Source organism: Pristiophorus japonicus, chromosome 6, assembly GCF_044704955.1.
Source record: "Pristiophorus japonicus isolate sPriJap1 chromosome 6, sPriJap1.hap1, whole genome shotgun sequence".
NCBI classification, from domain to species: Eukaryota; Metazoa; Chordata; class Chondrichthyes; family Pristiophoridae; genus Pristiophorus; species Pristiophorus japonicus.
Genome location: NC_091982.1, coordinates 25,862,491 through 25,887,520, shown reverse-complemented (window position 1 = coordinate 25,887,520; position 25,030 = coordinate 25,862,491). Strand labels below are relative to the sequence as shown.

The following is a 25,030-nucleotide window of genomic DNA, read 5'->3' as shown; positions in this document are numbered from 1 at the left end:
CCTCTCTCGGGAGCCGGCGCCTCACAACTTGAGCCTCCTCGGGAAAATCCCCTCCGTGCCTTTCAGTTCTGCGCAGAGGGGTTTCCTGTACGGGCTGCTCTTGCACACTCTCCACTTTGCCATCCTCGTCTGCCGTCTGGACACGCCATGGTGCACCATCTTGCCGACCGGAGGAGGCGTGGCTCCCTAATGGAGTGCACTCTGCGCGGGAGTCCTCCCTCTATTTATTGGGGACTTGGCCTGGAGGGTGGTGCACGGAGCAGTCCTGTGCAATAAGTTTTTAAGTCGGTTCACGGGCTCCCGGGCCGCCTGCAATTTCTGCGGTCTGGAGGAGTTCGTGGTCCATGTTTTTATGGAGTGTGCGAGGTTGCAGCCCCATGCCATTATTTGAAGGGGCTGCTCCTCAAATTCTGGTTGCACTTCAGTCCCACACTCCTGATCTTTGGGCACCCTGTGTGGAGGGGAGTGGGCAGGTCGGAAGGCTTCCTCATAGGACTGCATCTGGGCACGGCCAAAGGGGCCATCAGTCGATCCAGGCAACGGGCGGTTGAGGGGGTCGTTCAACCCGACTGCCTGCCTCTCTTCCTCAGTTACATCCGAGCCAGGGTGTCCCTGGAGATGGAGCATGCGGTGTCCACCGGTACGTTCGCGGCCTTCCACGAGAGGTGGGCACCGGAGGGACTGGAGTGCATCATCACCGCCGGCAACCAAATTTTCATTTGATTTTATGTCTAAATGTTAATTTGTTTAATTTGCCGCTTTTAGTGCCCCACCAGCAGCCCCCCTCCCCTTTTAGCCAGGGGGCACTTGATTTAATGTTTATTTTGTTTACAACAAAAGAGTTGTAGAGCTATTGCATTCTGAGTGTCTCAATAAAAACCCAGTCAGTTAGGTCTCAGCCATCCACGATGAGGTATGCAGTTGTGAGCCTCGTGGATGAACTGATAATGTGTAGTGTGATTGTTAAACCTTTGTTAATAAACCAACTAGTTCTTAATAACAATGTGTTGCTATGAATTCTTATGCAAAGAACCCATGAAGCAAATACATTACACATACAAGCATGTTAGGTGTTTGCACACTAATAACACAGTGTATTCTGAATGATTTAACTTTCTATGAAAATGGAGCTCACTATCTTAATGTTTGTACACATAAATTTTCCTAGCCGTCTGTTCTTTGCTGCATCAAGCACATATTTAACTTTTTTGCTAATAACTATGATGTGGTTTTTATTTTATATTCGCTTGTAAGCCGTGGCCCCCTTGGCATCAGGGGAAATGTCCTTAATAAAACAGTAAGAGATTGCTGAATTAATTTAGTGACTGCAGTTCGAGATGTTGTTGTACATCTATTTTCTTGACAAAATGCTTTCAGGCATCACATGGGCACCACCTGTGCTCAGTTACATGGTCTAAGCCTCTTATTTCTATTGATTCCCAATGAAATACCTCTATTAGTTGTTCTGACATTCACAACTGACATTTAATACAATTTGACAAAAACAAGAAAACATTTTTAATTTTGGTGAGGTAATGTGAAAGTTCAGATTTTCATTTTTTGTGCCAAATATTTAATAAAGCATTTCTCATAAGTCGCGCTTTGGAATATTTTGACCTATGTTCCACAGAAATGATTTGGAAAAAAAGATTTGCTTGAACTTTGCATTTTAAAGCGTAGTGTATTCATTAATGTTAAAAAAAGGAATCCGAGACGATGGCAGTTAAATTACTGATGAGCTTGTTTTGATACTGCTTCCTGTTGGAATGTAATTGAGCAATTCATTATCCTGTCCCAGCAAATAAAATAACCTCACAACCATTGTACTGGAAAGTTTCTGTGACTGTGAACAGTGAAACAGAAACAGGGGCCTGGATTTTAGCAAGGGCGGGTTATGTAGACGGGGGTGGAGATTTGGAAGGGAACCCCATTGCTGTGCGGATTTAACTCCTCAACGAGCATTTTTTGACATGTCCCCCGCTCAGATGTCAGGCTTGGCTTCCACTCGGGTAGGCCTGATCCTTGACACCGGAGGGGACTGATCCCCAACCCTGGGGTGGAGGGAGTTATCCAATCCTGGGGGGCTCGAATCCTAGACCCCGGGTAGGATCTCCAATCTCGGGTGTCTTTATATGTTGGGGGGGGTTTCTGATGGGGATGTGGATCTTGGGGGGGCCGGTGAAAGCATCCCTGCTCCTCCTAGTCCACAAACATTCTCCCCAAAGTTGTCCTCGCCTCCCTTCAGCTGTCAGGTTTCCCGAGGCCTGGGAAATCCAGCAGGCCATAGTTAAATCTGTAAAACAGATTAACTCAGAGGCTGCCAGCCTCATTAAAATACTTAAATTGCCAACCTGCCTTCTTGGAGTGGGTTAGCTGCTCTCCCCTTGTCCCGCCTCCGTGGATGGGTTGGGTCAGATTTGAGTTTTATAAATTTTAACCTTTGACCTGATCGCAATCCACCTGCTTTTGAGTATGAATATCCAGTGCAGGGACACAGGCTTGCAGTGAGGATTTTGAAACAGAACTATGTCCAGGCTATTTTTTTTTAAATGAGAAGTTACAGAGCTGTGAGGCCAGCAAAATATTGAGAATGATCAGAAATTAGTTTGGTTAAATCAAGCAGTATGACTCTGATGTAGGGAGTGATCTGGAGTTTGGAGTCATAAGCACAATGGATGATGTTAGAGATGTTTCGAAGCTAATAAAGGTAGTAAATTGAAAAGCTGAAGAGGATAACCTACAAGGAGCAGTTGAATGCTCTTGGGAATTGGGCAGGCAGGTGGCAGGTGAAATTCAATGCAGAGAAATGGAAAGTGCTTCAAATGTGGACAAAAACAGCAGGAAGGGACTATTACTTAAATGGAAAGAAAATAACGTGCATGGAAATGGAAAGACTTCTGGGGGTTGCAGATTGACATTAAATTAAAGCTGTCGCAACATTATTCAGTAACACTGAGTAAAGCAAATCAGATGTTGGAATGTATTAAAAGGTCAATATTGAGCTGAAGTAGTGAGGTAATCCTGAGACTTTATAAACCTTTGGTGCAACTGCACTTCGAGCATTCTGTACAGTTCTGACCAGCGCAGTGCAAAAAGAATATTGCAGCTCCTGAAAGGATATAAAAGAGGGCATCCAGAGTGATTGAGGGGATGGAGGGATTGGATTATGATGAACGATTTTACATGAATTGGGCATGTTCTCTCTGGAAAAGAGATTTAGATATGATATAATTGCTGTTTTTAAGATTCTAAAGGGATTAGATATTGTTGATAATGAAGATGTTTCACCTAGTCCTGAACAGTAGAAATCGAGGACATGGCCTGCGCTTGAAGGGGTGTAAACTTAAAACTAATCTGCGGAAACATTATTTCAGTGAGCAAGTGGTCAATCTATGGAACAGGCTCCCGAGGGAGACAGTGAAAGCAGATTAAGCAGATTCATTCAAATGCAAATTAAATAGATTTCTTTCAGAAAATATTTTGGGTTACAGTATTTGAGTAATTTGAGACATGACAGATGGTAAGTGTGCATACTTGGGAGAAATGGGTGACTTTGGACCTTGGTTCCCAAAGCTCTCCATTACAGGGGGTTTTCCTCACATCAGGTCTGGGTCTGTTGTAGACTAATTGATAGATATTGATTGTCATGATTAGTCAACAACTTCATTATTGCTGTATCAGGCGACTATCAGGATGGTAGAAGTCAGACTAGAGGAAACTTGGGGCTGGATTTGAGGCTTTTCTGTTTTTGGGGCAAAAACGGAGGTGGGGCGGGAAAGTTACTGGCCGGGAATAGTTTGCGTCTTGGTACTTAGGCTTGGGCATCTGGGCCCTGCATCAGGGGCTGCGCGCTAAGGGCGGCATTGTATACGGCTCTTGGTGCAAGGATGGGAAACTCACAAACTAAAGTGCCGGGCCGTGAGCACAAAAACCCCACAAAAACATTGCCCATGCCACCACAACACAAATCGCAAAAAAAATTAAAAGAACACTCGCACTTATCTTAGTAGTCCTTTACCTTCCTCTCCATCGCCGGGATCGATGGACCTTCCTGATTTCCCAGGCAGTCATTGCAGGTGCATTTCCCGGGCAGACGAGTCGGGCAGGAGCTCAAACTCGTACCGATGTCACAACCAGGGGCATTGCACACCCAGCACAGCTCTTCCCGGTGATGATGTTCAGCACCACCACAATACCAGACCGGAGGATCACGGCGGGTCGCCGGAGACCTCACTGCCACCTTTCACCCCACTCCGGGGTGAAAAACGGGGCGAAAGGGACCGGAAAATCCAGCCCCTTGGTCTTTTTTTGTCTAGCAATTCCTATGTCTCTATGAACTGTAGCATTTCATTATTTTTGTATTATTATACAAAGACAAGTTGTACTGATTAAACTAAGTGAATCTGATCATAGCTGTTGCTCTGTATATTCACTCGCTGATTCATAGCAAGCCTCATCTCACCGAATGTTTGCTCAGAGAGATTGAAGAAGTACATGTGCAAAAAAAACCACGAATATCCCGCTCAGGTCACAAGGGGGTACTATTGTTACACCTCCAGGTGATGTTATTGTGCAAGTACATATAGGGTGGTGTGAGTCAACTCCCATAAAAAAATGCACTTCTTAAAAAGAGCTTATGGAAGTGACTCATGCCAATTAACCAGAGAAGGTATCCATGGCAGACCTGAATGTGTAACACCATGGGGGGCAATTTTGACCACGATAGCGTAAAACGGGTGAAAGCAAAACGGCAGCCCATCTTACATTTTTCCTGATTTTTATTTCCATTGAAGCCTAACCATTGCATGGCACAAATTTATCATAACCTTTTTGCTCTTGTACTCTATGCCACTATTTATAAAATCCAAAATACTTTATCTACTTGCACTATCGGTTCCTGCACACCCTTCAGCAGCTTTCCGTTGAGCGTGTACATCCATCCATGCTTTGCCGCTCAAACTGAATTATACTTCTCGGATTAAATTGCATCCACTACATGCTTGCCATGGATTTGAACAACTGTCAACATTGTTCAGAAATCACTGGCTGTTACACACAAAATTAAACAAATCAAACAGTCTGTGTTTGTTTGAAAGTACTTTGGCTGCTCTCAAGCTTTGCAGAAAATCGACAAAAGTTGTAACATTTTTGGGGGTCAAGCATGGGACAAGATTCCGATTGTATCGAGCGTTTTTTGTAATTTCCTTAGGACTAGCCATTGAATTAAAGGGTTACCTCTACAAAGCTAAATACAACTGCCTTTTTGTCACCAGCAGTACTGTGCATGTGAGCTCCTTTGAATTCTCTCCCCCACCTCACCAAAAACATCTCGTCTCCATTCAGCATCTCCCTTCAGATGGTTTGGCTGAGATTGGCAACTCACAACATGGGTTATTCAGCTGACGGGGAAAAGCTTTCATTCCACCCTTCCAGCGCTTTGGTGCATCAAATACTGTACCTTTTATCTCACTTCTCTAAAATAAATAAAAACTGTTCAAAGATGTCAATAAGGTTGGATAAAGAAGACTAACGTCTCAGGAAAATCCTGGAGGAATGTGTAAAAGTCACCGACCCTCTCCATAGCACTGTCTGTTCCTCAGGGCCTACACTGGGGGATATTAAGACCATAATCATTTGGAATCATAATTGTCTTTCAGTTTCTGCAGAGTAGTTTTATTTTGTATATTCTGACTGCTATTCTACCTGCACCTAGGTAACAATACTGGATATTGTATATATGAATCGTTGATTGTGTCTTTGAGATAATGGGCCATAATTTTCTGTCAAAATAAGAGTGAGGCTAATGGCGCTCACTGTTATTTATGTGTAAATGGTACAACAACTTCAAGCAAGGGGCAGACTTGGTTAAACTGAAATATCCAAAAGTTTCTGTCAGAGTTGCGCTGCTCTGCTGTTAACTTCACGAAAACAGCATCCCGCTATCTGCCTCATCATTGAAAGGCATTGAATGTTGTGAAGTTGCTGTATATGCACAATAGATACAAACTAAAATCGCCACAGAAAATTAAGTCTTGTCCATTGCAGTTTAAGTAGCCTTTTAACAAACTCATAAGCCAATTTCTGCCAGTCAACCTCTCTGACACTGAAAATTAACTATTATAAAGTGTAGAATCTCATTCCTTTAGATTTTAGTTGTTGGAGATTTAAAAAATGTAAAATGTAAAATGTAACATTTTTCGTTACTTTTCCTTTCTGTCTCTTTTTTTCTCTCTCTTACTCCAGTTTATCTTTCCCTCTCTTTCTGTGCCTGATTTGACATTGTATTTACTCACTTTAATTTACACTTCCTTCTCAGTCCTTGCGCTGTTAATTTCACAATCCTTAAATCGCATTGGTTCAGGAGATACACTATTGCTTACCCTGTTCACTCAGGTCCCAGATGTCTGGTTTCCCTCGCTGCAATATTGTCAGCGCGCACAAACGGGCAAGGACAGATGCTGTTAGGTGCCCTACTACAGCAAATACTGGTCCATTATTTTAACAATAGATGGGGTTGAAATGTACCTGGTCTCCAATGGTATGTTGCTGTTAAGTACCCAGTTGTTATGCAGTTGTGCTGAATCTTGCTGGGCACTGGCTGGAGGCTCTGTGGAAGCTGGACTGGGCTGGCTTCGTGCAGTCATTGCATTTCTCTGCAGAGAGTCCAAGGATTGAGTTTGCTGGCTTCTACAAGTGCAACCATGTGGAGGTGCCGGTGGTGGTGGCAGGGGTCTGAATGTGAATTTGCTGTGCGATCCAGCAGGCAGTTCTGGAAAAAGTAAAAGGTAAAATTATTGATAACATTTGGCAACCTTCATGTTTCAGAGCGACTCTTTGCTAATTTTATTATAAACATCAAAAGTACATCAAAATAATCATAAGCATCCTGAATGAATCCTAACTTAATTCTGCTCCCCAATTGTGCAAATGCACCATTTGGTTTTCGACAAAGCCAGGCAAAACACGTCGGTTCTAGGTTTGTGCTAGGTTAGGCAATTTAAGCCAGGCAACCTGTAGAGGAAATAGAATTTGCCATTGGCGCTCTTGGTTTGAGAGAGGAAAAGAAATAGCAAACGTCCTGTGAGCAGTATCTGATGAGTCTGCTTGAAAGCATGGGGAAAAATTCGACTTTGCCCAAAACAGGCGCACAGTTTATGGAGCGACCACTCCATGTGTCGGTCCTTGCCAGCCTGAGACATTTAAATAATACTGGCAATCTGCGGGTGTCAAACAGACAGCTCACTGCAGCTTGTTTGTTGGGGAGCAGTCCTGTCCACACCCCAGTCCCAAAAAAACCATTACATTTTCTGGGCCTTGTTTGTAGCGGCTTCCTGTCGATTAGCCCACTGAACGCCTCGTACAACTAGGCAGAGTGTGCCCTTCCACCCAATTGGCATAGGACCTCAATTTGCACATTTAATTAGATGGACACTTGTTTCAAGTGAGCACCCTGGGTAATCATAAGTTCCTGGAGCCAGTATTGTGTTCTGCGCACTTCCGGCATTGATCTGATGTGATGGAAAGTTCGGAGATCAAACACCGATTTTATGCAAGAAACTGGGCAGTCGTGAATTGGATTTAGTCCCATATGTGTGTGGACATCACACATGATCGGACATGATAAAATAGTCTGCTGGCACTCACTGTCTAGACTTATGCTCGAACAATAGCCACCTGGGTGAGGTACCACAATGCTATTTTGCTTACAGACCATGGAGGTAATTTTATCTTTTATCACCAGGTGAAGTCAATGGAAGAGAAAATCAGGCAAGGTGTGAAACAGGCTACTGATTCTCTATCACATACTTCATACCTGGCAATAAAGGTTAAAATGACCTTCCTTGAGGCTAACAAATTCCAATTTCCTAACAGACTGGATTTAATTCTGAAAAAGTTATTGATTTTTCCAACAAAAATGAGGTGACGAGTTGGTTGGCAGAAGGTTGAGACATGAAGCAAGTTAACACAATATCCCTTTTCACCACTGGGATTCTGATTTGACTTCAACACCTGATCAGGGTTAAGTGTTTCCTCTTGCTATCACAGGTCAGGCTGTCTAACTTGCAGCCCCAGGGTCACGTACAGTCACTGAGTTCTGGTAATCCAGTCCTTAAAGCCCAGCCAACTCATCCTATTGACATTTATATTTTTTATTTGCTGGTTTGACCTGTTTCAATTTTGTGGACTTGAAGGTTTGTAAAGTGTAGTTTTTGGTACTGTAGCTGCACTGGTGAGTAAATTCTAAATCAGGACACCAAGATCTGTGAGTATCAGCAAGTTGAGATATATGAAAATTATTGGGAAAATGCTTTTAAAGTTTACGGGGCAGAATTAGCAAAACGGCACCGCTAATGCAAAGTCTCACTAGATGTGAGCATGGGTCAGAGTTAGGGCTATAAAACTAACCCCGATTGACCCCATGATCACATCTAGTGAAGTTGCACATTGGGAACACAGCATCCCTGAATTCGACCTCCTATGTCGCCATCAAGGCTCCAAGATATAAACCTTTGTGGCCCACAGACAAAAACGTGGAGACTCCTGGACTAAGGCATATTGTTAAACAGTGCACAGGAATTTTTACTGTGCTGCAACTGACCTACAATCGTAAGTACTTTCAAAGGTGCCGTTACGTCCTATTCCCAAGCACCAATGTCTCGTACCTTGATTAGTAAAAATGTCAACAAAGAGAATTTTAAAAATAAATCAGATTGATGGAAAGGTATGCTTATTTGTCAAACAAAGACATTTGAGCTGAACTGAAGGTATCAAGACAATATCCTAAGTATGCAGAATTTACCACAGATCCTGTCACTAGCCGCTTTATAAACAGCACCATAATTGGTAAAAAAAAATGAACCATAAAGGGTGATTAAGCTGTGGTTACAGTTATGTGTATTACTTAGCTAAACATGATCAACTATAGCAATGAGAATTTTTTAATTTTGATATTTTAATCATCCAATCTATCAAAATCCATCCATATTGATTGAACCATAAATAACATTAATTTGATAGTTTTGTGAGGCTGATGGGTTTCACACTCAACACATATTTTGAAAATTCCAATACCAACATAACTTTAGGCCTCTGAGGCTTTTGACAGTTAATGTAACATTAAAATTCATTTGTGTAATGAAAAACATCAGATTTCTGTGAACTGCTCTTTAAGAAGAAATATATTTCCAAGCTTTTAATTAATCCATAAGGTAGTTTATTAGTGTTATGTATTTAAACCCTTGCAACCTGTATCACACTACCACCAGAAGGCCTACCTGTTGGAGTCCCAAGTATATAAGCAGGTCATCCACGAGGTACCTGCACTCTGGAGTCTTATTAAAGGAGTTAAGGTCACACTTGCTCATTGCACACAGTACTCACTTTCATCCTTTATTATGAACACATCAATTGGCGATAAGGTAACCGCGCGAAAATGCAAAGAACAGTTGGTATCTGGAGAAGTTCTCAGAAGGGGACAATTGGGAGGTCTTCGTGGAGAGACTCGACCAATACTTTATAGCCAACAAGATGGAAGGGGACGAGAACACTGCCAAATGAAGGGCAATCCTCCTAACTGTGTGTGGGGCAAAAACCTATGGCCTCATGAAGAATCTCCAAGCTCTGGTAAAACCAACAGCTAAATCCTATGAAGAATTGTGTACGCTGGTCTGGGAGCACCTAAACCCTAAGGAAAGCGTTTTGATGGCGAGTTATCGGTTCTACATGTGTCAACGGTTGGAGGGCCAGGAAGTGGCGAGCTATGTCGCCGAACTAAGGCGCCTTGCAGGACATTGCGAATTTGAGGGATTCCTAAACAAATGCTGAGAGACTTTTTTGCACTGGGTATTGGCCAGGAAGTAATCCTTCGCAAACTGTTGACTGTTGAAATTCCGAATCTAAGTAAAGCCATAACGATAGCCCAGGCATTTATGCCCACCAGCGACAACACCAAACAGATTTCGCAGAGTAAAGAAGTTTCAGCCAGTACTGTGCACAAAGTAACATAGTTTTCGAGCAGGAATATCCATGGCAGAACGTACACGCTGGCTGCTGCTGCTCGACCTCAGATGACCCAGATTCCGCCACCAATCGTTAATGCGAGGCAGTTAACACCTTGTTGGCGCTGTGGAGGTGATCATTGGCCCCATCAATGCCACTTCAAGCACTATGTGTGCAACGGTTGCAGAACAATGGGACACCTCCAGCAAATGTGCAGGTGAGCTGCAAACCACCACGTTGCAGAGGAAGATCGATCCACTGTGGATCATGCTGAATTGGAGACTCATACCAAGGAAGCAGAAGTGTATGGGGTATACACATTAACCACGAAATGTCCACCAATAATGTTGAAAGTTGAACTAAACGGAATTCCAGTATCTATAGAACTGGAGACGGGTGCGAGTCAGTCCATAATGAGTAAAAAGGCCTTTGACAGACTGTGGGGCAACAAGGCACACAGGCTCAAGCTCAGCCCCATTCACACCAAACTAAGGACTTACACCAAGGAACTAATCCCTGTAATTGGCAGTGCAGAAATCACAGTCTCCTATGATGAAGCAGTACATGAACTCCCACTGTGGATTGTGCCAGGGGATGGCCCCACATTGTTTGGCAGAAGCTGGCTGGGAAATATCCGCTGGAACTGGGATGACATCCGAGCGCTTTCGTCCGTCGACGACGCCTCATGTGCCCAGGTTCTGAGTAGGTTTCCATTGTTGTTCGAGCCAGGCATTGGAAGCTTCTCGGGGGTGAAAGTGCAGATCCATTTGGTTCCCGGTACGCGACCCATCCACCACAAGGCATGGGCGGTGCCGTATACGATGCGTGAGAAAGTGGAAATTGAGCTGGACAGCAGCGAGAAGGCATCATTGCGCAAAGTGGAATTCAACGAGTGGGCCAGTATGATTGTCCTGGATTTAAAGAGGATGGCACAGTCAGAATTTGAGGGGGCTATAAAATAACGATAAACCGTTTTTGGCTACAGGACCAATACCCGCTACCCAAGGCAGACGACCTATTTGCGACCCTGGCTGGAGGAAAGATGTTCACCAAGTTGGACCTGACCTTGGCCGACATGATGCAGGAGCTGGAGGAGTCTTCGAAAGGCCTCACCTGCATCAACACGCACAAAGGTCTGTTCATCTATAACAGATGCCCATTCGGGATTCGATCGGCCGCGGCAATCTTCCAATGGAACATGGAGAGCCTGCTAAAGTCGGTTCCTCGCACCGTGGTTTTCCAGGGCGACATACTGGTCACAGGTCGGGACACCATTGGCACCTGAAGAATCTGGAAGAGGTTCTTAGTCGGTTGGATCGTGTGGGGCTCAGGTTGAAACGCTCGACGTGTGTTTCCTGGCGTAGGAGGTCGAGTTCTTGGGAAGAAGAATCACAGCAGATGGCATCAGACCCACCGATGCCAAGACAGAGGCCATCAAGAATGCGCCGAGACCACAGAACGTGACGGAGATGCAGTCGTTACCGGGACTCCTTAACTAGTTTGATAATTTCCTACCTGGGTTAAGCACCCTGCTAGAACCCCTACATGCGCTATTGCACAAGAGACACGACTGGGTATGGGGGAATTCACAAGAGGCTGCCTTTGAGAAAGCCAGGACTCTGTTGTGTTCAAACAAACTGCTTGTCCTGTATAGCCCTTGTAAACGATTAGTGCTAGCTTGCGATGCGTCATCATACGGGGTTGGATGAGTGTTACAACAGGCTAACGAATCGGGGATTTTGCAACCGGTCGCTTATGCATCCAGCAGTTTGTCCAAAGTCGAAAGGGCCTACAGCATGATTGAAAAAGAGGCTGTAGCGTGCGTTTATGGGGTAAAGAAAATGCACCAGTACTTATTTGGCCTCAAGTTTGAGCTTGGAACTAACGTGCTCATGGGAATGGATGCATTTGAAAACGAAAAGCCACCCGTTACGGCCCACCAGATCAGGACCTGGACCAGCCAGGATCCTTTACTGTCCTTGGTAAAAAACTGTGTCCTCCATGGGAGCTGGTCCAGCGTTCCAGCGGAGATGCAGGAGGCAATTAAGCCGTTCCACAGGCGCAAAGACAAAATGTCCCTGAAGGCAGACTGTTTGTCGCGTGGTCTTGCCCAAGAGATACATTCATTTGTGAACTGCACAGCACTCACCCAGGCATTGTAATGATGAAAGCTATAGCCAGATCCCATGTGTGGTGGCCCGACATCGACTCAGATTTAGAGTCATGCGTGCGCCAGTGCAACACTTGCTCTCAGCTCAGCAATGCACCCAGAGAGGCACTACTAAGTTTGTGGTCATGGCCCTCCAAACTGTGGTCAAGGATCCACGTGGACTATGCTGGCCCATTTCTCGGCAAAATGTTCTTGGTTGTTGTGGATGCTTACTCAAAATGGATTGAATGTGGAATAATGTCTGTAAGCACGTCCACGGCCACTATTGAAAGCCTACAAGCCATGTTTACTTCGCACGGCCTGCCTGATGTCCTAGTTAGCCAAAATGGGCCGTGTTTCACCAGTGCTGAATTCCAGAAATTCATGACCCGCAATGGGATCAAGCACGTCACATCTGCCCTGTTCAAGCCCGCATCCAATGGCAAGGCAGAACGGGCAGTTCAGACCATCAAGCAAAGCTTGAAACATGTGTCGGAAGGCTCCCTGCAGACCTGACTATCCCGAGTGCTGCTCAGCTACCGCACCAGACCCCACTCACTCACCGGGGTTCCCCCAGCCGAGCTGCTCATGAAAAGGGCGCTCAAAACAAGACTCTCTCTTATCCACTCTGATCTCCATGATCACGTGGAAGGCAGGCAGCATCAACAAAGTGTGTACCATGATCACGCAAATATGTCACGCGATATTGACATCAAGGACCCTGTGTTTGTACTCAATTATGGACATGGTCCCAAATAGCTCGCTGGCACGGTCATAGCCAAAGAGCGGATTAGGGTTTTTCAGGTCAAATTGGCCAATGGACTAATGTGCAGAAAACATTTGGACCAAATCAAATTGTGGTTCACCAACAGCTATGAACAACCCGAAGAAGACACCACCAACTTTGACCCTCCAACACACACACAAGTGGCAACCAACATCATGGTGGACCACGAAGCCAAACTCACCATCCCCAGCAGCCTGGTAAGGGAAGAACCAACCAACTCACCCACACCCGTATTTGTACCGAGATGTTCGACAAGGGAGTGAAAAGCCCCAGATCATCTCACCTTGTAAATAAGTGTACTATTGACTTTAAGGGGGAGTGATGTTATGTATTTAACCCCTTGTAACCTGTATCACACTACCACCAGAGAGCTTACCTGTTGGAGTCCCAAGGGATCCCAGCATCCCTTGGGAGCACGGTATATAAATAGGCCACCCACAAGGTACCTGCACTCTGGAGTCTTATTAAAGGAGCTAAGGGTCACATTTGCTCATTGTACACAGTACTCAGTTTCATCCTTTATTATGAACGCATCAATTAGTAGAAAGTCAGCATTAATTATTTAGAAGTGAGCAAGGAAAGCAACATCCCCACCAAGAAATCAGCACATAGAAAAGTGTAAATCTTAATGGCCTGTTTGATTTCCCAGACGGTGCTCCAAAAAGGCTCTTTGTTTGGTATAACTGAAAACTTCTAGATCGTTACAACAACAAAAGAGTCTTCACGGAATAAACATATAAAACAGTTATGGCTAGACACATGGTTAATTGCAAGGTGATTGCAACAGCATATGCAATAGCAAAATGCATTGGTGTAACAAAAGACATCAGCTTTCTGTGAACTGCACTTTTGACAAGCAAGGCCTCAGAGAGGGTACAGAGGAGATTTACCAGAATGAAACCAAGGATGAGGGACTTGAGTTATGTGGAGCGACTGGAGAAGCTGAGAAGGTAAAAGGGGAGATTTAATAGAGGTGTTCAAAATTGAGGGTTTTTAATAACAATAAGTAAGGAGAAAGTTTTTCCACTGGCAGGTGGTGCGGTACCCAGATAACACGGATTTAAGATAATTGGTGAAAGAACCAAAGGGGAGATGAGAATTTTTTTTACACAGTGAGTTGATATGATCTGGAATCTACTGCCTGAAAGGGTAGTGGAAGCAGATTCAATAGTAACTTTCAAAAGGGAATTGGATACATACTTGAAAAGAAAACATTTGGAAGGCAACTGGGAAAAAGCAAGGGAGTGGGACTAATTGAATAGCTCTTCCAAATAGCTGGCAGAGGCATGATGGGCTGAATGACCTCCTTCTGTGCTGTAAGATCCTATGATAGCATTTCCTTCTGGATATCAGCTTTTCTGTGTTCAGTTATGTAATCATCGTCATCATCATAGGCAGCACCTCGAAATTGAGGAAGACTTGCTACCACTCTAAAATTGAGTTCTTAGGTGACTGAACAGTCCAATACGGGAATTGCCGTCTCTGTCACAGGTGGGACAGACAGTCATTGAAGGAAAGGGTGGGTGGGGAAATCTGGTTTGCCGCACGCTCCTTCCGCTGCCTGCACTTGTTTTCTGCATGCTCTCGCCGACGAGACTCGAGGTGCTCAGTTGCTACCGGAAGCTTTTCCTCCACTTAGGGCGTTTTTTGGCCAGGGACTCCCAGGTGTCGGTGGGGATGCTGCATTTTATCAAGGAGGCTTTGAGGGTGTCCTTGAAACGTTTTCTCTGCCCACCTGAGGCTCGCTTGCCGTGTAGGAGTTCCGAGTAGAGCGCTTGCTTTGGGAGTCTTGTGTGTCAGGCATGCGAACAATGTGACCCGCCCAACGGAGCTGGTCGAGTGTGGTCAGTGCTTCGATGCTTAGGATGTTGGCCTGAACGAGGACACTAACATTGGTGGGTCTGTCCTCCCAGGGGATTTGCAGGATCTTGCGGAGACATCATTGGTGGTATTTCTCCAGCGATTTGAGGTGTCTACTGTATATGGTCCACGTCTCTGAGCCATACAAGAGGATGGGTATCACTACAGCCCTGTAAACCATAAGCTTGGTGTCAGATTTGAGAGCCTCATCTTCGAACACTCTCTTCTTCAGGCGGCCGAAGGCTGCGCTGACGCACTGGAGGTGATGTTGAACTTTGTCGTCGATGCCTGCCCTTGCTGATAATAGGCTTCTGAGGTATGGAAAGTGGTCCACATTGTCCGGGGCCGTGCCGTGGATCTTGATGACTGGGGTGCGTGGGGGGGTGGGGGGGTGCAGTGCTGTGTGGTGGGGTCAGGTTGGTGGAGGACCTTTGTCTTACAGATGTTTAGTATAAGGCCCATGCTTTCATATGCCTCAGTGATGATGTTGACTATGACTTGGCATTGAGCCTCCTTTCTGCGTTCAGTTATGAAATACCTTGCCATCGGAAACTGAATGCAAGACCACCGTTTTCATCCAAAGCGTAAACGTTGTATACACGTTACGAGGGAAGGCCTTTGAAGAGGGAATGGGTTTGTATTTTTGTATCCCGCACAGTCATAGTGATTTTAATCAGTTGCCATGAGGAGCACAAGCAATTCGCTGCAGCAAGAGAAAACATATGGCCATCCTCCTTTAGATATGTTAAAACATCAGTATTATGAAGCTGCAACATTATCAGCAATGAAAACATGAACAGAAAAAGTGACTGATTTTCTAATTTCTTTAATTTAAAAATAATCTCAGTTTAGGTCCCACCAAGTCTTTGCCAACATTCCCAGTCAACTAGATAACAAATCCATGGATATTGTCAATAGCACTCGAAAAGGTCCAATGGAATGGTGCAAGTCACAATGTGCCTTTGGACAGTCTCTCCAGATAGTTCAGCCAAAACCAGTAGACCCATTCCCTAAGGTAACCCATTGTCCAAATGTCAGTTGAATCTGTGATTTGAATTTGGGTTTTCAGGCATGGGTGCAACATACCATCATTTTCTTATATCTTTTCAATAATTCAAAGATAATACTGAAGGAAATATGGAAGAATAAAATAGCAACAAGAGAAGATAGCCTTATATTGTACACCACCCAACTGCCTATCATAATATGATTAGGCACTGGTAATGTCACTCCTTCACTCAATGATATCATGGCAAATTCACAAACAGTTGCAACTTGTGATTTGGAGGACAACTCCACCATCAATAAATTTGCAGAATAAATTGCAAGTTTCATGTTAAGCATTCAGGTTAGTGCGACTGTACAAAGTTACATCAAGCAGAACACAGGGAAATGTACAGGAAAGGAAGGAACCATTTCAGTCAGATTAGCTGATTGCAAACTTCAAATAATACCATACACTATTCTATACTCTATACCTCTTGATCACATTATCTGTCAAATATCTATCCAGTTGCCTCTTAAACTGCCAACATCCTCCCTGTTTATTGTAAAGTAGTTAAATCTAAACTGTGTACTTTCCTTCTCTTGAATTTGAGTCTATGCTTCCATAAATTATATTCCCCTGGCTCTGATCACCAAGGTGCTGACCATTATTTAGATAAACTAACCAAACACATAATTATTCTTTCTATTTAGTTTTGGGAAAAAAGAATGAAGACAACAGGGGAGGAATTTTAAGCCCAAAAACAAGTAGGTTTGAGTTGGGTGGAAGGTTAAAGTGATAGAAATCTCAACCCTGAATGCAACCTGCCCACTTCTGGTTTTAACTGAGGCAGGATGGGAGGGTGGGCAGTCAACATGCTCTCAGAAGGCGGGCTGGCACGTTAAATATTATAATGAGGCTACGTGCCTCATTTTGAATCTCCATTTTAAATTTTACTCTGGGCGGCTGTCTTTCCACTAACCTGCTGGAACCAGCGACCCTGCCTCGCCAACACTCCCATAAGAACATAAGAACATAAGAATTAGGAACAGGAGTAGACCATCGAGCCCCTCGAGCCTGCTCCGCCATTCAATAAGATCATGGCTGATCTGGTCGTGGACTCAGCTCCACTTACCCGGCCGCTCACCGTAACCCTTAATTCCCTTATTGGTTAAAAATCTATCTATCTGTGACTTGAATACATTCAATGAGCTAGCCTCAACTGCTTCCTTGGGCAGAGAATTCCACAGATTCACAACCCTCTGGGAGAAGAAATTCCTTCTCAACTCGGTTTTAAATTGGCTCCCCCGTATTTTGAGGCTGTGCCCCCTACTTCTAGTCTCCCCGACCAGTGGAAACAACCTCTCTGCCTCTATTTGGTCTATCCCTTTCATTATTTTAAATGTTTCTATAAGATCACCCCTCATCCTTCTGAACTCCAACGAGTAAAGACCCAGTCTACTCAATCTATCATCATAAGGTAACCCCCTCATCTCCATGATTGGACACGCCTCCCCCTTCTCCGCCTGGCACTTCGTCCCACCCCCACCCCGAGGCCTCCAACTCCCCTTCTGAGGCCTCTGATCTTCGTCCCCATCTTCCGGCCTTCTGATCCCTGCCCCCCGCCCCAATCTCCAACCCCCTCTGATCTTGGTCTTCTGACCCGATCTGCGACCCCCCACTCCAATCCCGCCTGTCATTACCTCCCCACCACCCGATCTGGCATTTTGGCCCCCTCCATCGATCCTGGCCTTCCGACCCCACCCCCACACACCAAATCCCAGCCTTCCGATCTGTCACTCCCGCCTCTCTGATCAATGGCTGTGGCCTGGTGCGGGGAGGGGATGGGTGGGCAGTGGGGAAGCTGAGTAAGATAATGTTAATCAGACCCCGCCGGTAAATTCAGCAGACCCTGAGGGAAATCGGTTCTGGTTTTCCTGACTGCAATCAACCCGCCCATCCCAAGCTCCTTACCCACCTCCAAGTTAAAGTCCTGCCCAATGGGGTTGATTTTTGGCCTCACTGCCTGAGCAAATGAATAGAATTGAAATAGAGTGGGTTGTATAAATGGCGGGTGATCTGCATCCCCAGATTACAGCCCAATTGATGAAAATGTAAATCAACCCCAATGTCTTTTGGATGAGACGTTAAACTGAGGCCCCATCCACCCTCTCAAATGGACATAAAAGATCCCATGGCTCTATTCAAAGAAAAGTAGGATATTCTCCCGGTGTTCTGACCAATATTTGTTCCTCAACCAACATTTATGGGAACAAATGTTGGTCAGAACACCGGGAGAACATCCTATTTTTGTGGGAACTTGCTGTGCACAGTTGGCTGCTGCGTTTCCAGCTTCATTGGATGTAAATTGCCTGGGGACATCCTGAGTTCATGAAAGGCACTGTATACATGCAAGTTATTTTTATTTAACATGTCAAGGGCTTTCCAATTAGAGACAGTTTTTGGAGTTCCCTCTGGTCGATACATTAAGAATGTGGAGAGCACTATTATGACCATGGTGCAGGTGTGGGTACTTTTATGAGGCTATTTTAAAAATTATCAAGAAGGCTGAAAGAATGTACCATTTTCATTTAGCAAGCTCATTTCTGACCTGACAGTATAGTAGTTGCCATTAGAGAAGCTGAAAGTTTGAAGAATATAAGTGTCATCTGGTGCAGCAAAAAATCGTTCCCTATATTTCGCAATGCAGTCCTAAGTGTGATTGGAACTGGTGTTGAAACTCTCACATACATATATGCACCAAGTCAGAGAATATGCAACACTATGAATAGATGCAAAAATGAAACATCCTTGTTCCATCAACCTTTGTGCCGTGCACTGTAACAAAATCCTCAAAGTGTGTTGTTAACCTATTCATAATAGATTGACCTGCTATAACCTCCCACTTCAAGAGCAATATGGCAATGAGTCATGCACTGTGAATTGTGACTCGAGTTGTGAGATTTGTGAGTCTAGAACTTTATGTTTGCATATGAACGCTTAACATTTTTGTATGGCATTACTGTCTACTTTTCTGGTGGTGTCAACCCATTTAAAATAAACATGTTAAAGTCTCTGTTAAAGTACCAAATGGTAGAATGACATATAAGCACGCTAAACAATCATATTGCTAATAGTAATTTCTCGGCACTAATGGCCTTAGTTTTGCTAAGTTGTTCTCCAACAGCCATAAGGATTGCTTTTATTTAAATTAGCATCTTGTGTTTTACATTTTGTTCAACCTAAACTCAAATTGCTTCAGTGCAATTTATCATTATGTACTAAGTTTTGGAAGCACTAGCAACAAGGGGAAAGTAAATTAATCTGAATCAATTTCAGTTGGGATTTTTATTGCATTGAAAAAGTACATTTAGATGATAGGTGAAAGCTATTATATTTGAATTATGATAAATATATAACTAATTTACAATTTACCATTGAAACTGGGGGAAAGTTTGGTCAGTCTGCTACTTGCAGTGCAATTGTAAATATTACATGTTTTTTGACACATAATGCACACAGGAAATCTTCCCACAGGGGAAGTCTTCACTGCAGTACCGGGGGGAGTGTTGCTTTGTCGGATGTGCTGATTTTCATTTGAGATGTGAAACCAAGGCCAGGTCTGCCTGATCAGATGGATGTAAAAGATCTTGGGGCCGAAATTGATGGCCTTACCGCCGACTGCCGCCGAGATCCGCCAACATTTCTCTCCGGGTTGCGCCCAGTGCCAGTTTGCACTTGGGCTGGAGTGGCAGGGAGGGGAGAACCGCTGGGAACCACCCGCTGACGTCAGCGGACGGCCAAGTGGCACAAGTGAGTGCCCGCCCGCCAAGATGCCAGATTGGTGCAGGCGGGAGTCAGCGGATGTCAGCACCAGCAGGGGGAAGGACCATCGCGAGCAGGCTGGTCTAACCCCCAAGATAAGTTTAAAAACTGAAAAAAAAAGTTTGTGAACTTTTTAATACATTTTTTTTCACGTGACTTGCCTCAATGTGTTCCCCTGAAGGTCTTCTGGGTAATTTTTTTCCATTCATTTTTATTTGAACGTCTTCGACCCTCCGTAGGTCCGACTCCATCCTCGGCGGCACTTCGGCGGCAAGAGTCTTTGCCGCAGAGAATGGGAGCTCCTGTCCGCTCCCGCCCAGTTTGACGGCGTATATCACTCGTTTGCCGCTGGCCCAACTTTTAAATTATTTTTCATCAATTTCCCGGCCAAAGTGCCGCCCAGTCTCTCAGCGGCCATCGGCGGCCTTTTGGGCAGTACTTGGGCCGGACTTGGCCTTCACCAAGTTCGGCCCCGTTATTTGAAGAAAACCAACACACCAAAACAGATTAACTAGTCATTTATCTTGGTGTTTATGGGTCTTCAGAAGCAAATTTGGCTGCCATGTTTGCCCACATAATAACAGTACATTTACTTCAAAATTAATTCATTGGCTGTGGTGTGTCAGGATGTCCTGAGAAGAATGTTAAATAAATGGATGTTCTTTCTTTCCCACAAGCACCATGTTTATATTGTTATGTCTAGAAACTACAAATAAAAATAGTCAACTTGCACACTTTTGCACACTAAAATAAGAAAAATCACTTCACCGAAACACATATTAATAAAAGTGATCTTTTTTGCACTCAAAGTGAGGGTTTTTAGCTCTGGGGAAAAGTATCAAATGCCTTCAGGTCAGCCATACCCCAGAGAGATGCAGAGTAAAGCTCTTACCACTCGGCCCCTATTCAAAAATGGAGGCAGACAAAGCAGGAAACTAAAGACCAGTTCGCCTAACATCTGTGGTTGGGAAAATGTTAGAGTCCATTATTAAAGAAGCAGGAGCAGGACATTTGGAAAACCAAAATTCGATCAGGCAGAGTCAGCATGGATTTATGAAGGGGAAGTCATGTTTGACAAATTTGCTGGAATTCTTTGAGGATGTACTGAACAGGGTGGACAAAGGGAAACCAGCGTGTTATATATGTAAACTTGTAGTTACTCTGTACAGCCACCAGAGGGCTCATCCCCTGAAGTCCAAAGGGATCCCATCATCCCTTGGGAGCACAGGTATTGAAGGAGGCCTCACAGGTTGGAGAGGCACTCTGGAGACCTGCAATAAAAGACTAAGGTCACATTTTACTTTGAGCTCACAGTGTTCAGTCTGTCTCTTTCTCCATACATAACAACTGGCGACGAGATACAGATAAGCGAACTCAAAGGTGCAGAGAACAGTGGGCATCCTGGAGAAATTCTCGGGGGGAGATGATTGGGAAAATTTTGTGGAGTGACTCGACTAATACTTCGTGGCCAATGAGTTAGATGGGGAAGAGAACGCTGTCAAATGAAAGGCGATCCTCCTCACCGTCTGGCCATGAAGAATCTGCTCACTCCAGCGAAACCCACGGAGAAATCGTGCGATGATTTGTGCACACTGGTCCGAGAGCATTTGAACCCGAAGGAAAGCGTTCTGATGGTGAGGTACTGGTTCTACACCTACAAAAAGTCTGAAGGCCAGGAAGTGACGAGTTATGTCGCCGAGCTAAGGCGCCTTGCAAAAGATTGCGAATTTGAAGGACATTTAGAGTACATGCTCAGAGACTTTTTTGTACTTGGCATTGGCCACAAAACCATACTTCGCAAACTTTTGACTGCAGAGACCCCAACCTTGAGTAAGGCCATAGCGATAGCCCAGGCGTTCAGTGCCACCAGTGATAATACGAAGCAAATCTCTCAGCACACAAGTGCTGCTACAAGTATAGTGAACAAAGTGATGTTATTTTCGAATCACAAAGTACAGGGCAAGTCACACATGCCTGCAGCTGCACATGCGCAGATGTCTCAGAGTCCACCATCAAGGGTGATGAATGCAAGGCCTTAACACCTTGTTGGCGCTGCAGGGGTGATTATCATTTCCATTCATGCTGATTCAAAGGGTATGTTTGCAAGGGCTGTGGAACAATGGGACACCTCCAACGTATGTGCAGGCGAGCTGCTAATCCTGTTAAACCTGAAAACCACCATGTTGCAGAGGAGGACAGATCCATGGAGGATCATGACGAACCAGAGCCTCAGACTGAGGAGGCAGAGGTACATGGGGTGCGCACATTCACCACGAATTGTCTCGCGATAATGCTGAATGTTGACCGAAATGGACTCCCAGTTTCAATGGAACTGGACACGGATGCGAGCCAGTCCATCGTAGGCAAAAAGACTTTCGAAAGTTTGTGGTGCAACAAGGCCTCAAGGCCAGTCTTAACTCCAATTCATACGAAACTAAGAACTTACACGAAAGAACTGATTCCCATAATCGGCAGTGCTACAGTAAAGGTCTCCTACGATGGAGCGGTGCACAAGCTACCACCCAAACCCTAACCCTAACCTTAACCTTAACTCTGGGTGGTACCGGGCGATGGTCCCACGCTGCTCGGCGGGAGCTGGCTGGGAAAGATACACTGGAACTGGGCTGACGTCTGAGCGCTATCGCCCGCTGACGACATTTCGTGTGCCCAGGTCTTAAACAAGTTCCCTTCATTCTTCGAACCAGGCATCGGGAAATTCCAAGGAGCAAAAGTGAAGATCCACCTAATTCCGGGGATGCGACCCATCCATCACAAGGCGAGAGCAGTACCGTACATGATGAGAGAAAGGGTAGAGATCGAGCTAGGCCGGCTACAACGAGAGGGCATCATTTCACCGATCGAGTTCAACGAGTGGGCCAACCCAATCGTCCCAGTCCTCAAGGGAGATGGCACTGTCAAAATCTGTGGCGATTACAAAGTAACTATCAATCGTTTCTCCCTGCAGGACCAATACCCATTACCAAAGGCTGGCAGGAGGAAAGATGTTCACAAAGCTGGATCTGACTTCAGCCTACATGACGCAGGAACTGGAGGAATCATTGAAGGCCCTCACCTGCATCAACACGCACAAAGGTCTATTTGTTTATAACAGATGCCCGTTTGGAATTCGATCAGCAGCGGCAATATTCCAGAGAAACATGGAAAGCTTACTGAAGTCGGTCCCGCACACCGTGGTCTTCCAGGACGCCAACTTGATCACAGGTCGGAACACAGTCGAGCATCTGCAGAACCTGGGTTAAAACGCTCGAAATGCGTTTTCTTGGCGCCTGAAGTGGAGTTTTTGGGAAGGAGGATTGCGGCAGACGCCATCAGGCCCACCAACGTGAAGACAGAGGCAATCGAGAACGCACCAAGGCCACAGAACGTGACCGAGCTGCGGTCGTTTCTGGGACTCCTGAACTACTTTGGTGACTTCTTACCGGGGTCTCAGCACACTGTTAGAACCACTGCATGTCTTACTATGAAAAGGGGACAAATGGGTTTGGAGCAAAAGCCAAGAAAATGTCTTTGTAAAAGCGAGAACGTTTTTATGCTCAAACAAATTGGTTGTGTTGTATGATCCATGTAAGTGTTTGGTACTAGCATGTGATGCATCGTCAAATGGCGTTGGGTGTGTACTGCAACAAGCTAATGATTTTGGGAAACTGCAACTGATTGCTTATGCATCCAGGAGTCTCTCTAAGGTTGAGAGAGCCGACAGCATGATTGAGAAAAAAGCATTAGCGTGTGTCTATGGGGTAAAGAAAATGCATCAATACTTGTTTGAGCTAAAATTCGAAATGGAAACTGACCATAAGCCACTCATATCCCTGTTTTCCGAGAGTAAAGGGATAAATACGAACGCATCGGCCCGCATCCAGAGGTGGGCGCTCACATTGTCCTCTTACAACTATGCCATCCGCCACAGGCCAGGCACAGAAAACTGCGCAGATGCTCTCAGCAGGCTGCCATTGCCCACCACGGGGGTGGAAATGGCGCAGCCCACAGATTTAGCCATGGTTATGGAAGCATTTGAGAGTGAGCAATCATCCGTCACTGCCCGGCAGATCAAAATCTGGATGAGCCAGGACCCCTTATTAACCCTAGTTAAAAGCTGTATGTTTCACGGGAGCTGGTCCAGTGTCTCAGTGGAAATGCAGGAAGAGACAAAGCCGTTACAGCAGCGCGAAGATAGAAACATAGAAACATAGAAAATAGGTGCAGCAGTAGACCATTCAGCCCTTCAAGCCTGCACGGCCATTCAATGAGTTCATGGCTGAAGATACAGCTTCAGTACCCCATTCCTGCTTTCTCGCAATACCCCTTGATCCCCCTATTAGTAAGGACTACATCTAACTCCTTTTTGAATATATTTAGTGAATTGGCCTCAACAACTTTCTGTGGTAAAGAATTCCACAGGTTCACCACTCTCTGGGTGAAGAAGTTTCTCCTCATCTCGGTCCGAAATGGCTTACCCCTAATCCAAAGACTGTGACCCCTGGTTCTGGACTTCCCCAACATTGGGAACATTCTTCCTGCCTGTCTAAACCCGTCAGAATTTTAAACGTTTCGATGAGGTCCCCTCTCATTCTTCTGAACTCCAGTGAATACAAGCCCATTTGATCCAGTCTTTCTTAATATGTCAGTCCCGCCATCCCGGGAATCAGTCTGGTGAACCTTCGCTGCACTCCCTCAATAGCAAGAATGTCCTTCCTCAAGTTAGGAGACCAAAACTGTACACAATACTCCAGGTATGGCCTCACCAAGGCCCTGTACAACTGTAATAACACCTCCCTGCCCCTGTACTCAAATCCCCTCGCTATGAAGGCCAACATGCCATTTGCTTTCTTAACCGCCTGCTGGACCTGCATGCCAGCCTTCAATGACTGATGTACCATGACACCCAGGTCTCGTTGCACCTCTCTTTTTCCTAATCTGTCACCATTCAGATAATAGTCTGTCTCTCTGTTTTTACCACCAAAGTGGATAACCTCACATTTATCCACATTATGCTTCATCTGCCATGCATTTGCCCACTCACCTAACCTATCCAAGTCACTCTGCAGCCTCATAGCATCCTCCTTGCAGCTCACACTGCCACCCAACTTAGTGTCATCCGCAAATTTGGAGATACTACATTTAATCCCCTCGTCTAAATCATTCATGTACAATGTAAACAGCTGGGGCCCCAACACAGAGCCTTGCGGTATTCCACGAGCCTGCCATTCTGAAAAGTACCCATTTACTCCTACTCTTTGCTTCCTGTCTGCCAACCAGTTCTCAATCCACGTCAGCACACTACACCCAATCCCATATGCTTTAACTTTGCACATTAATCTCTTGTGTGGGACCTTGTCGAAAGCCTTCTGAAAGTCCAAATACACCTGCTCTCTATCTGATCATGCAGGTTGGGGTGAACCAGCGA

General features: G+C 45.1%; 1 protein-coding gene across 3 annotated transcripts in view; it reads right to left on the bottom strand.

Moving 5' to 3' along the window:
* Positions 1-25,030, bottom strand: part of tenm1 (teneurin transmembrane protein 1) — a 1,011,052-nt gene that overhangs the window by 438,738 nt on the left and 547,284 nt on the right. For all 3 annotated transcript variants that reach the window (XM_070882702.1, XM_070882701.1, XM_070882703.1), the window contains one exon: positions 6,526-6,769. In XM_070882702.1, coding sequence (XP_070738803.1) covers positions 6,526-6,769 — 244 coding nt within the window. The remainder of the gene's footprint in view (positions 1-6,525; positions 6,770-25,030) is intronic.